This window comes from Megalops cyprinoides, chromosome 1, assembly GCF_013368585.1.
Source record: "Megalops cyprinoides isolate fMegCyp1 chromosome 1, fMegCyp1.pri, whole genome shotgun sequence".
Taxonomy (NCBI): Eukaryota; Metazoa; Chordata; class Actinopteri; order Elopiformes; family Megalopidae; genus Megalops; species Megalops cyprinoides.
In genome coordinates, this window is record NC_050583.1 from 66,869,566 (window position 1) to 66,882,616 (window position 13,051).

Below are 13,051 nucleotides of genomic sequence, written 5' to 3' on the forward strand. Positions count from 1 at the left end.
TCCATAGGGTTAATATATGTAAAGTTCCCAAATCATCTGTTTATGTTTCACACAAGCTCCCCTGTCTGTTCAACTGCAAAATACTTTTGTAGGCAATTGAGATGTGATTTATTATACACACTGAGATGTTGTTTTAGGTTCTTCTCTACCCACTTCTTATCTCTTTAGTGAAGGTTCCAGGTGTTTACTTGACCCAGAGTCAGTTTTGTTTTAAAATAAACAGCAAAATCAAAATTAGACTGTCTTTGAATCTATGTTTGAAACTAATTCTTTTGAGTAAGTAATGTAAGTGCCAAACTTCCTCTTTGTGACAGACATATAATTTCTTGATTCTTATCGGGGAGGAAACAGCAATCTGGAGCATGATTCTAGGATGGAGAAACAAAATCATGGACAGTAGATGTTTTAAATCTGCTGACTGACAGTTTCGGTTTTACCACACTGGTATAACAGTACGTTGTAACAGAACTGAAATATGACATCGGTAGAGCAATTTTTTCCACTTGAAAGTGTCCATATTTAATTTCTTCTCCATCTGCTCCATGGTTCTTAAACTCTAGTCCATGCTGTTCAATTCATCTTCTTGCTTTTCTTGATAACAATGCTATCCAATTCCACCTAGCAAACTCTTTGTGGATATTTTGTACACCAGCTCTATTCGAAAGGAAAACTACCAAAACCAGATTTCATTTAGTGTAAAAATCTATAATGCATACCTACAAGAATCACGTTTTGTTGCACGACTCACTTCTGTGACTTGTGTCGCTGGGAAAGAAAAGCAAAAACGTGCAGAGATGGGGGGCTGGCCTTGAAGCAGTCAGGCAGCTAATTTCAGAAACAAACACAAAACATTCGCAAGAAGGTTCTTTCATTTTGACTATGCAACGTTATCAATCACTCCTCAATTTTACCAATTAGCAGTGGAAAAACACTGACACAAGAAAAGCAAGCAGCACTCAAACCCTACCTCCAGCTACACCTAGGCACACTGTCTCACTCAATACTTTTTGGGTTTCTGCAAATCACAATGCCCAATATCAAGGCTTTCCCAAAAATCTGCTCATTAAATTTAAGCTCTGCTATGGGTTCAGGGTAATTATTCCCCAACAATGGCACTGCTCTCTTCTCAACTTACTGGTTGTTTGAAAGTTATGTAATTGTCAATACACACATCAACAATTAGCACCACTTGGCGACCGCCTGATAATACAATTCTTTAACCCGTATCGCATGAATGGCAAAAAAGTTGGAGAAAAAATTCTGTGGTGACTTGCAGGACTTTGGCCTTTCACACCTCACCATTCCCATTCCAGAGCACAGGGCAAAGGGATTACAGAATTATAATGAAGTTTTCACATTGGCCTGCAAGGGGCTTAAATGTGTGACTTACACAAGTGACTTTTCTCTTCTGAAGTACAAAGTTGCAGTTGTAAATTGACATAGAAGAAGGCCTAAGACACCATTTCTTTAGCATTTTAAAAACAGGAGGACCATCGTGACTCACAGATAATTCACTTACAAATTTGTCTGATAAAGCTGTTGTAGAGCAGTCAGGACTCAACTTGATATTAGGAATCATAGGAAAAATGAACTTGTCTGGCTATACTGTCACTCTGCTGTAAAATGTCAGTTTCATCTCAAGAGCACACGGCACTGCCTGTCACCTTTGACCTCTCTTCCATGTGGACAGCCATTGGCAACTTGCAACTGTGACAACCGTTTCCATTTGCATCTGCAGAAGGATTCTCGAGTCTGCTTTTTGGACAGAAACCTTGGCTACAATACTGAGCGCATTTAAGACAACTCAGAAGAAAATCAAGTAGCACAGGGATGAAACCAACTTTTTGTTAGAGTGCTTCTTAGTTTTACAGACAGCCTCCAATAAGACCTTGAGTCATTTTCACCTAAACCAATCAGCAAACCAAAGCAGCTAAACAACAAGCCATCTCATCTTGGTCGCTTTTAAACCCAATTATCCGTAACGCCACCACAAAACCCGCAAAGACACTTTCAGATATGTCAGATGGAAAAATGATCTGAGAAAGTGCTTCAATGCCCATCTGCTAGGTGTGGCAGTACCATCCATACAACACAGATCTGGCTGTGCAACAGACATGCAGGACGAAGATGAACAAAAAAAAAAGAGGCAGGGTTGAAGACAAGGCAGCTTGTGTTTAGCAGACATGTGAGGGAAGGCTGGTGTTTGTGTAGAGGGGGTTGAGGAATACCAACAATCTAAGTCCTAACTGAATGGAACACCACAATCGATTCCTTTAAGGCAGAAGAGAGAGGAGATTAAAGACTACAGACGGGGAAGCTGGAAATTTTCTTTATGGAGGCGGGTGAGAAGATTGGACATTCCGACAAATCCATTGGCTAAGAAGTCTCCCCTCCCCCACAATGATGTTGGTAGCATCCAATGACATTCAGTGTATATTGTGAAATCGCACATGAAACATAAAAGGCACAACCAATTTGAAATGCAACACTTTTTTGTCAGAGTGAATTATCAATCTCCTACGAGAGCAGCTGGCAACAAGGTTGACTGGACTTGCAGAAGGAAGCCCCTTCCATTTTGTTACATTTAGGTCAGGGTTTGACAGCATGAATTGTTTCCTCATTGCCAAGCTGTAACATACAGTGGTAAAAACACTTTTATTCCCTTGTTTTAAAGAAGGCAATTGTATTACATACTTCTTGGCAAAAGAAATCAATCAAAAAAAACTAAAAAAAAAAGAATAATCACTTCTTGTGTTTCTGAATTCATGAAAGTACCTCTTTGGTGTGGAGGGTACCTTAAATCTTGGTACTCTGATACTACTGGCACAAATCACTCACCTTGAATTAAAACAAAGTCCAAACACCATAACAAATGTGATTCCTGTGTCCCTTTTTTTTGTCTGGATGAGCAGGTGTGGGGAAGCAAAGACATACCAAGGGAGTCCAATCAGGTTTCCCAAACCTGTTGCGGTTTACAAGGTTGTCAAATTCCACGCCTCCATTTGCTCTAGTCTCTTAGTTCTTTTAAAGCAATGTCTTAGTGCCCATTCACTTTTTTAATAAGAAAAATAGTTTGTTTTTCGTCTCTTTCACTGTGTTGAAAAGGGAGCCTGCTCGATTGGGCCAGTTGTCCTTGCTTTTGCAGAGCACAGTTTAGTCCTGGCCTTGTTCACCAGCTGTGGGATTGGCATGTAATGGTCAGAGATTGCTTTGCTGAAATGAGTTTACTAAAAGTAAAGTAAAACAAAACAATGGATGATGACAAAAACGGGAAAAAGACACCACAGAACGGAATCCCCAAACCAGGTTAGGCAATCTCCTTTGTTTGTACTGGAATAAAAAAGACAACCATTGCATTGGCGGGTTAGGGAGGCGTTTGGGGGTTAAATCCAGACTGGCTTTTTTTTTTTTTTTTTTTTTCTTGTGGTCTTCCTTTTGCTGTCTTTAGTGTTAGCATGTCTGGCCTGTGCCCCCACTTAACCCCTGCCCCTCCCCACGCACAGTCTAGGAGGAGTTGGCGTTTTCCAGCAGAGGTGGGCCGTCCCGGTGTATGGACGGGTGCGCGGGCTCCCTTTTGTACGTTTTGGGAGGCAGTTTGGGGATGGCCTGGGAGGTGCTCTGCCGGGGCGGGACGGGGGGCCCAGTGGCGCCAAGCGCGGGGTCACAGTCCTGGGGTATCAACGGCGGGGAGGGCAGGTGCTTGCGGGGCCCGAGCGGGGAGGGGGTCTGGGGTGGGAGAGGGCTGAACGGGGACGGAGGGAAGAAGGTCTGATTCAGTTCATTCCTCCGGCCCTGGGGCGGAGGCTGGAGGTGCAGGGGGGAGCTGGAGAAGACGTCCGGCGTTCTCACGGGCTCACGGGGTGGCAGGGTGGGCGGGCTGTCAGGGGGCTCCGAAACAGAGCCTCGCTCCGACAGGTACCTTGGGGAGTATACCTTTGAGGTGGGCTGCCGGGGCGGGATGGCAGGAGGGCTGTCCAAGTGCTTTGACATCATCTGGGCGAGAAAGGGAAAGAACGAGAATGAGAAAGAGTGAGCAGGAGAGACCTCTGCACATTGGAAAGAATAACTGGTGGCCTTCATTCGGGATGACTAAACCTCATTTTGCACCAAAATTCACAACATGTCAAACAAAGAAAGGGAAAAAAGTCAAAGTGTGAGGTTGAATTTGACACACACAACACTATAACCGCTACGTTTAAAAGTCATTCCGAATGTTAGAATGGTGGTTGGTTAAAAAAGACGGATAATTTGAACTAAAATGGTGGAAGTTGACCGAGCCAAAGCCGACCGAGCCAAAGAGGACTTCACTCGCTCCCAAATGGGCCTACATAGCATTACCTTAGAGGGCGAGGATTCGGCGGGTGCAGACTCTGGCCGTCGGCGGGGCGGCACTGGCGGGGGGACAGGGACATCCTCTGTGCTTCTGTTGAAGCTCATTATGGAGGACACGGACGAGGACCCTGGGAAAGAGGAAGATGCTTACTTCCACAGACCCCTGTGCGATGCATTTTTGTAACATTCCCCCCTACCCCAATCAAACACATCACTGTCATATCATTCAAAAAACCTACATTCAGTCAGACCACATACAAATGCTGCACATTGCACATCTCGTAACAGTGCAAAAAGAGAGATAAGCTTTATTACAGAAATCTGTTTAAAAAAAAGCTACTCTGCTAACAGAGCTGATTAATTCCCTTTAGCTGATCACACGCATCATTTAGAAATAATCCTGTTCTTATAACACATATCAGACATACCTTACACAGAAAGCTTGTGTCTTGTGTCTACCTCCACACAATTAAAGTCAATGACTCATATTGCTATATCCCTTCCATAAATCTGCATATTCACTCATACCATTCACTTGGTGAAATTATGATCAGGAACCACGATGGGGGCGCTGTTCAGAGAGTGCAACTGGACGAAGCACGTACACTGCAGCTCAATGGGTGTCAATACAAGACGGCTTTTAGCTGCTGGGTATGACTGATGGGATATGTTGTTTTGTTAACCACATGCAGACTTGTCAGCTCCCACAGAGCGGTTTTCAGTACACAGAAATGGACGTAACAGCCAATGGCTCATGAGTGGGGCCACAAAGATGTTACTCTATTAATGGGCTGACTTATCTTTAAGGGAAACAAAGGTAAAAGAAATGGCTGTTGCGGCTCAAGGCTTGAGCCAAACAGGCGTTTTTCAATAAATAGACTGGCTTATCATCAACAGGAACAGATAAAGCCATCTGCACCATCTCGCCCTGAGACCAACATCCAGTTCAGCCACCAGCAGGAGCTCCTCCACATTTCGATTTATTGTAGGATTTTGCTGTATTCAGACAACCACTTCCACAAATACACTATATGGTCAAAAGTATTTGGCCACACCTATTTTTCAGGGTTTGGCCCTTATCTCCAGTGAAGGGCAATCTTAATGCTTCAGCATACCAAGACATTTTGGACAATGCTATGCTTCCAACTTTGTGGCAACAGTTTGGGGAAGGCCCTTTACTATTCCAACTTGACTGTGCCCCAGTGCACAAAGCAAGGACTATAAAGACATGGTTTGATGAGTTCGGTGTGGAAGAACTTGACTGGCCCGCACAGAGCCCTGACCTCAACCCCATCGAGCACCTTTGGGATGGGAACTGGAAGGGAGATTGCAAGCCAGGCCTTCTCATCCAACATCAGTGCCTGACCTCACAAACGCTCTACAGAATGAATGGGCCCAAATCCCCACAGAAACACTCCAAAATCTTGTGGAAAGCCTTCCAAGAAGAGTGGAAGCTGTTACAGCTATATACTTTTGTCCATACAGTGTATCTGAGTGACAGAGAATCTGGGAGCTGACAAGTCAACACCTGGCTAAAGACCTCAAGACACCAACATGCACTGCTTCCACCAGCCACGTGTTAGTGTGTGTATGTGTGCCGAACCACAACTACCCATATGCTGATGCACCACGGAACAATTCTTGACTCCCAATGGTCAACAGTCTCTCATACATGTATCATCATTAGCTGCTGAAAGTAGGTTAGTACAATGCAAGATTATGTTGCTCTTACTGATCACTGTTCAGCACTGTGTGAATCCACTGACATGTCACGCTAGTCTTGGAGATCACGGCTAGGTTCTGTGTGAATGCCAGCATGAAGTAGGTATATTTGTTGGGGCTTTGTGTGCTCCAACTGTATGCTTATATGAAGCACTGTGTTTCAGCTTGACACTCAATCACTATCTGTGGCTATAGTTTTGTTGAATATGCATTTAAAGTGCCTTGGCTTGATGGCCTTGTTAGTAATTCTGAACAGGAACATTTGCTATGTAAATACACAAGAAAATATCTACAGCATTCATACATATGTTCAAAGTCTTTTTGGAACCATTTTCTGTCAGGACTGACAATAATGTGAGATGCTATAGAGATAATGGCTCCTGATGGAAGTTGGCTGGAAGTGTTGATATATGGTTTTGCGCTTGAGCTTGCCTGAGCTAATGGTTAGGGTTAGAACAGAATTTGGAGATTCCCTAGATCAACACTTATGGGGAACTTCGTGAGCAACTGCCTCGATAATCACTCGTGTCAGTAAAAGAAGGCTCACAGACGGTGATTGGCTTTGAAGTTCGGGCAACAAAGTGGGAAAAACAATTTGCGTAAGGGGATGTAAACGTCTCAGAGTTCGTCACTGGGACAGCACAGTGGGAGGAGCAGGACAGAAACGACCAGGACGTGACGTGGAGACCGGCGGGTGCGGTTAAAGATGGAGTGGTGAAAGGTGGGGCGGTCCCAATGGGAAGGGAGGCGGGGTGCATGCGGCAGGATGATACGGTGCAAACGTGGCGGGGGCAGGGGAATGGGCGGAGGAATGAAGAAGATACTAACGTGGGCCGTGGGGCAGTGACACCGGGGCAAAGATGCTGTCACTGTCTGCAGAGGAGAGAAGAGAACACCTGAGAGGGGAGGCTGAGAGGTTGGGGCGGGGGGACTGGGGGCAGTGGGTGGGACTGTCCTGCACCCAAAACGATGCGAGGGGAGGGGAGGGGGGGGGTGGTCTGCAGACACACCCTCCCTCCTAAAGCCCCGTCACCAGGCCACAGCTTCGGAATGGTGTTTGACTGAACTGGTTGGTGGCATGTCTTTTACAGTCAATTTTAACAGCTATATCTTTTTTGACTGACTTAGGCAAATATAAACCAGAACTTATTTCTGTTTCAAGAGTAGCCAGTTAAGAACGTAACTCTGAAAAAGCTAAAAATAACGCTGAAAAAGTGGGAGCAGCAGCATAGGATCATAGCACCAGCGAAGCAACTAAGTAGGTTAGTTCTAATCAAGCATGGCCTGGTAAATATCTACAATGGCTAATATATTTAATGTTACAATATAAGCAAAACAAGGTGTGCTAAGGATTCCCTCATTTCTAAGAGGCAGCTTTTAGGCCACACTGTTTTATGCCCTGTTTCTAAAGCAGCCACTTGTTACAGCTTGTTTAAAATTCTGAAGACAAATGGCCTTTTGTAAGCACTGAAAAAAAAAAATCAGTGCGATTGCGTAAGACCAGTGCAAATCCTCAGAGGAGCATTAAATGGGTTAGTCGGGATTAGTGCTTTTAGGCAGTACAGTGATGCAGGGTATGATGAGCAGAGGGTTGTTAGCACTCCAGGGAGATTTTGAGCGGGTGGCTGCTGTCCCTGAGGACCAGCGTGAGGGGGGGCGATCGGGGGGCTGGAAGCATGAAGTGCTGGTGGGGGCCCAGGACCTACTTGAGTGGAAGGGGCTGGAGGGCCCCTGAGGGGAGTCGAAGACGCTGCAGACGTCCGTGGTGCTGGACGCCCCGGAGGCAGGCGGTGGCGTGAGCGGCGTGCGGGGCGAGTTGGGGGCGGACGCCGTGCTCTCCGTCTCGCTGTCAGGGATGCGGCTGTAGCTAATCTTGCGCGGCTCGTTCTGCAGAGGCGTTGGGTGCCGCATGGTGCCCGGGCGGATGGTGGACGGGCGCACGCCCGGGGACTTCAGGGGACAGCTGTACTTCTTGGGCTGTGGTGGAGGAGACAGCAGCACATGGGGTTAGACACGCACAGCTGCTAGCCCCACTGGAACCTTACCCCGCCCCTTTCCCACCCAAAACTACAGGCTGCCTTATTCCTCTTCCACATGCAGACTCAGACACTTCTCAAGGTCAGAGCAAACCCTTAAGCCTTCAGTGTAGCCATTCAATATTACACCGAGTTCTGCTGACTTATTCTACAGCATCCAGCAGACATTCCAGGAACACACTGGAAGGATTCTTTTCAGCGTTAAAGTGCACTGTGGCCTTGTAAGTAAAAATAGAACTGTTCTGTTCATTTGAGCACCATGTCAAGGCGCTTATTCAATGAACACTGCAATATACGGTTGCTCTCGCTGTCTGTGACTGAGCACAGAGCAACCGAAGCCTCTCTCCTTTATTATGTGTGCTGTTCTGCTTCATGTGATATTTCAGAGTGAACACAAAAAATTGCTTGATTAAGAAGAAAAAGAATTGTCTGCCTTTTTTAAGACTATCCTCCCCCAACCAAAATGGAAAAAAAAAAAGGTGAGAACAGTTACTTACAAATCGGGGCAGGGACCTGGCATTGCGGGGCTCGATCTCCAGGGACTTGTTGAACAAGTAGTCAGCGAACTCTTTCTCCGTTTTGTCCTCCATGGGATTTAGGTTCTCAAAGAATTTCTTTGTAGCAAAACAGGGAGAGAGAGAAGAGAATGAGAAAGACACAGGGAGGGGCAAAAAGAGCACTTTGGCCCAGTGTCCCAGTTCATCCTAAGGGATGTAAATCGTTTGTGACTCTGACAACAGATACATCAGAGAAATCAGCAAGGTCTAAAGGGGAAGCCTGGGTCTTTCTGCAGCAAATAGGCTTTTAGTGTCAGCCTAGCAGTCTTCTACGAGGGCAGAGTGCTCTGGCATCTGCCGGCCGACCGACACTTACTCTGATGTCGCCCTCGACCCGTAAGCAGTACGGCTGGTTCTGGTACTGCTGGATCTCCCCGGTGATCTCCGCCACTTTCCTCCTCTTGCTGAAATTGATCAGCTCCTTTCCGTGTCTCTTCAGAAAGTCCGGATTGCCCTCCTCCGTTTTCAGGATGTTCGTTAAGTAAATTCCTGGGAGGGAGAAAACATGAAAGTGAATAAAGACGATGAAAGAAGAAAATTAAAGAACACATGCAGTACTGCCTCAGGTGCTGGGTGTGATGACTTCTGACTGCGGAACGGTGATTCTCACCTCATTCGCTGAAGTAAGTACCCCAAGTAGTCCTACTCATGCATATCTTTTCTTAGATGGTGCTAAAACATCGCTTGCCTTTGTTTTCATGTGCATAGTTTGTGTCATGCTGCAAAGTAACCACTTGTTTCAATGCAGTCAATTCTGGGAATGAACTGAAATTCAAATCATGGAACTGAAAAACGCCCATCAGTTTCCATTTTTCAATTACGGAACTGAACTTCAATTTATTTACTGAAATGAGTGAATTGAAATGGAATTGACCCAGGCTGCTTAGCTTTGCTGAAGAATGTTCACAATCACAGCTGTAACATATTAATGAGGTGACACCGTACGCCTGTTGGGGAAAGATGGCACGTACCAAAGAAAGGCACACATGGTGGGTTGATAGACCTGAGTTTCGCCAGATACTTCTTATAGTGGTCCTCGCTCAGCTCATGGGCCTCTTCCAGGATCTTCCTCTGTCTGCTGGGGATTTGCTGAAGGTGACAGCATACGGGCACAGATTCAGCGCAAGCTGGAGGTCTTTAATAACGGAACTTAACACTCGGAACTGCTATATGTTCAACCGTCCTTTCATTTAGTTATCTAAAAACGTGAATACCCTTATCCAGTTTACCACCTTATCGCAGTTAACCCGTTAACCTCAAGCCTAGAATACTACTGAAAACGCGCTGTCCGAAAGCCCATTATCGGCTGGGTGGGCCAGCGACGCGTCATACCTCGAAGGTGTGGTCCAGCCTGTAGACGGGGGAGGAGTTCATGGCGCTGACCACCTCCAGCACGCCGTTGAAGTTGTTGAGCTCCTGGAAAACCTGCAGGATCTCAATGATGCGTGCCACCACAGCCGCCCTCTCCTCCAGGTTCTCCGTCTCCACGATGCACCTGGAGGGCCCGAGAGAACACAACTCTGAGGCCACAATCTTGCCCCGAATCTCTCCAGCACACGAGGCAATCGGCTATAACTCAAGACTTCTGTGACAAAGAACAACACACTTTACCGAGTCTGCAGTCACCTACACGCGAGAGCTTAAATAACTTCTTTTTTTTATACAGCTCCACCTTAATGTATTTTCGTTTCAAAGTTTGGTGTGACTTTATTGAAGTCTGTCCAATCCTTCTCCATACACTCCTCGTACATCAGGAAATTATTACAAGGGACGTCCTCAGAAAAGTCCAGCGGCAAAGGTGAGCTGGTATAGCAAGGAAATTTACTTCGGGTTCAAAATTTACACTGGTCCCTCTTACTCCCACTCCACTTCTGCTGCATACTGTCATTTTACATCAGATTAAGAAGCACTGTTTTACATCCTTTTCTGCCAATGTAAAAAGAATGCCGACTGAGATTTTTTTTTTTTTACATCGATCACATTTTGAAAATAGTATTAAATGTTATGCTTACAATGGGTTCAACAAGCTAGTTAGTATGTAACTCCATGAATTCACTGAACTACACACACAAAAACCTCAAGCGAGCTAGCTAAAATTATCTTTGTGTACAGTATTAGTTAACAATTTAGCTAGCACAGCTATGTCTACATAGAGTGCATAATTAATGGGGAGTTAGCAAAAGCAGCTGCATAGCTACAGAACTATCAAGGAATTGCTACTTTGGGCAAATTATATGACCACTCTAGTTAGCAAAAGTGCTAGCTAGCTACAAATGCTACCTAATCTGGTATTTACTTACACAATGCTCCAGAAACGGAAGGTCGACTCAAAAGGACCTGAGTAAATTTTGTACCCCAAGTATATTTTGTTACATCAGAAGCCTAAACCCCAGTCCCCCCATGGTCTGCCAGGGAAGGGTGATGGAGGAGGATGCTTACTTTTCGAACCACAGCGTGAGGTTGGTGGTGTGCCGGATCATGCGCAAGAGGTTGGGCGAGTTCATCTCCTTGTCCTCCTTTGTCCAGACGCTGCCAACAAGTTCAGAAGGCTGGACTGCCCTGAAGGGAAGATGAGGATGAGAGGTAGGGTTCAAAGGTCAGCTTTGTGAGCTGCGTTCGATGCTTCAGTGTCTAGTCTTCATAGGTCCATGTAATATAATTCATTAACACCTTGCACTGTGGTGCTGAGATATGTGACTTTCTTGTGGGAAAAGAGGTGAGGGGATATCCCTGGGTTCAGCTTGTGTTGGCTGTTCCCACCGGCTGTGTGATGTCATCGAGGGAGGAAGTGTGTCCCTGAGACCCCCCTCACTGGTAAAACACTGTGTGTGGTACACCATGTGTGTGTATGTGTGTGTGTGGTGTGTGTGTGTGTGTATGTGTGTGTGTGTGTGTGTGTGTGTGTGTGTGTGTGTGTGTGTGTGTGTGTGTGTGTGTGTGATTTTCCTTTTCGTTTCACCTGATAAACAATGGCCAGCTAAACAACAAACTGCTCACAAGAACCAGGACTACGGTGCCAAAGTTGGCTGGGAAAATTTCAAGACCCTGATTGAGATGGAGATTTCCCATACATTCATAAATGCAGGTGTTTTTGCCCTTGATAGGAGTTGGCAAAATGAATACATAATTAAAATTGTGAAAGGGCTGAATAAGCTGGGGGTGTTACAACGGTGTTAAAATGCTCATTTTAAATACAGAAAACCCTTGTTGTTGCATATGGTTTCTCTATTTCTAACCACAATACATACCATGCAGCATTTACGCATTTATTTCATTAAACTATCATAACCAAAGAAAGTAAAAGGCATTAGTGAACAAGACTTCCTAGAAAGCACCTCGGGTTTTGTCATGTTAGATTACAAAAAAAAACTTCAGTGGCATATTGTAGCATTACAATTTCCAGTTCAGTGTTTGTGATTCCATATGCACGCTTTTGAGATTTGAGAAAATGGTTTGTGAAAACGTACTGATAGTTACTGGAGGCCGAACGCAACACTAAGCTGTGATGCAAGCAGAAGGGCCTAAATCGATCAATTGATTAAATCCAGTTTAAGAAAGGAGCTAAATTTGGAGGCAGAAAAGAGTGGCAGGACCAGCCAAGCGCACCTATAGAAATCGGACTCCAACAGCGTTAGCTGGCGGGCAATCTCGATAGGGTGAAGGGTCATGAGGTCAAACTGGTCAGTCTGACCCGGCTTGCTGATGTGCCACTCAAAGGGGGGTGGCGAACTCCCGAAGGTGATGTTGTGGCTGGGCCCGTTGGCCTGGACCTGCTTCTTCCTCTGGATGATCTTGGTGATGGACTCCACCCACTTCCTCATGGCCTTGCCTGGGGAGGCGCAAAGACAGAGTTTGGACACCAGCCAGCCATTTTTAGTTCGGCACGTACCAAACATTCACCTCTCGGTATTCGCAAAACCAAAGCAGAGAGCTGTCAGATACAGCCACAAAAAAATACTTTTTTGTGGCTGTTTGACCAGACGCCCGGGGAAAATACGACCTCTATTTCAGCAGTGGTTTTTGGTGCAGCTTGGGCGTCTGCCACATGTTTTACACAAACAGCACGGTGAGCAGCATCGAACACTGCCACGCCGCTGAGATCCTGGCGACACGCTGGCCGTACCTCGGACCATGCCGATGAACTCCTCCAGCCGCCTTAGCAGCTCCGCGTCTCTCTCGAAGTCGTAGAAGTGGTGCTCTACCCAATGGCGACACACGTTCAGAACTCTGCAGAGAGGCAGGGAAGGTCAGGAAATGAGGCGGTGGTAAACTAGTGATCATTACTGAATACAGAGGAGGACATATAAGTGGCAGCACGCAGACTAAGGCCAGCATGGCCCTGACTTTAGAACAAGGACAGTGACCCCCTAAAGAAAGCGTACTCCCTCTTTATTCTGAAAATGC

General features: G+C 45.9%; 1 protein-coding gene across 2 annotated transcripts in view; it reads right to left on the reverse strand.

Moving 5' to 3' along the window:
• Nucleotides 1–342: 342 nt before the first annotated feature.
• LOC118793587 (son of sevenless homolog 1) overlaps nucleotides 343–13,051 on the reverse strand; it is a 50,955-nt gene continuing 38,246 nt past the window's right edge. Inside the window, exons 13-23 of one of the 2 annotated variants that reach the window (XM_036551815.1) lie at nucleotides 12,771–12,874; nucleotides 12,254–12,476; nucleotides 11,087–11,206; nucleotides 9,980–10,142; nucleotides 9,619–9,736; nucleotides 8,964–9,136; nucleotides 8,588–8,704; nucleotides 7,761–8,031; nucleotides 6,883–6,927; nucleotides 4,339–4,460; nucleotides 343–3,993 (exon numbers count right to left, since the gene is read on the reverse strand). In XM_036551815.1, coding sequence (XP_036407708.1) covers nucleotides 3,505–3,993; nucleotides 4,339–4,460; nucleotides 6,883–6,927; nucleotides 7,761–8,031; nucleotides 8,588–8,704; nucleotides 8,964–9,136; nucleotides 9,619–9,736; nucleotides 9,980–10,142; nucleotides 11,087–11,206; nucleotides 12,254–12,476; nucleotides 12,771–12,874 — 1,945 coding nt within the window. In that variant the 3' untranslated portion in view covers nucleotides 343–3,504. The remainder of the gene's footprint in view (nucleotides 3,994–4,338; nucleotides 4,461–6,882; nucleotides 6,928–7,760; nucleotides 8,032–8,587; nucleotides 8,705–8,963; nucleotides 9,137–9,618; nucleotides 9,737–9,979; nucleotides 10,143–11,086; nucleotides 11,207–12,253; nucleotides 12,477–12,770; nucleotides 12,875–13,051) is intronic. The other variant, XM_036551823.1, reaches the window with a different exon arrangement.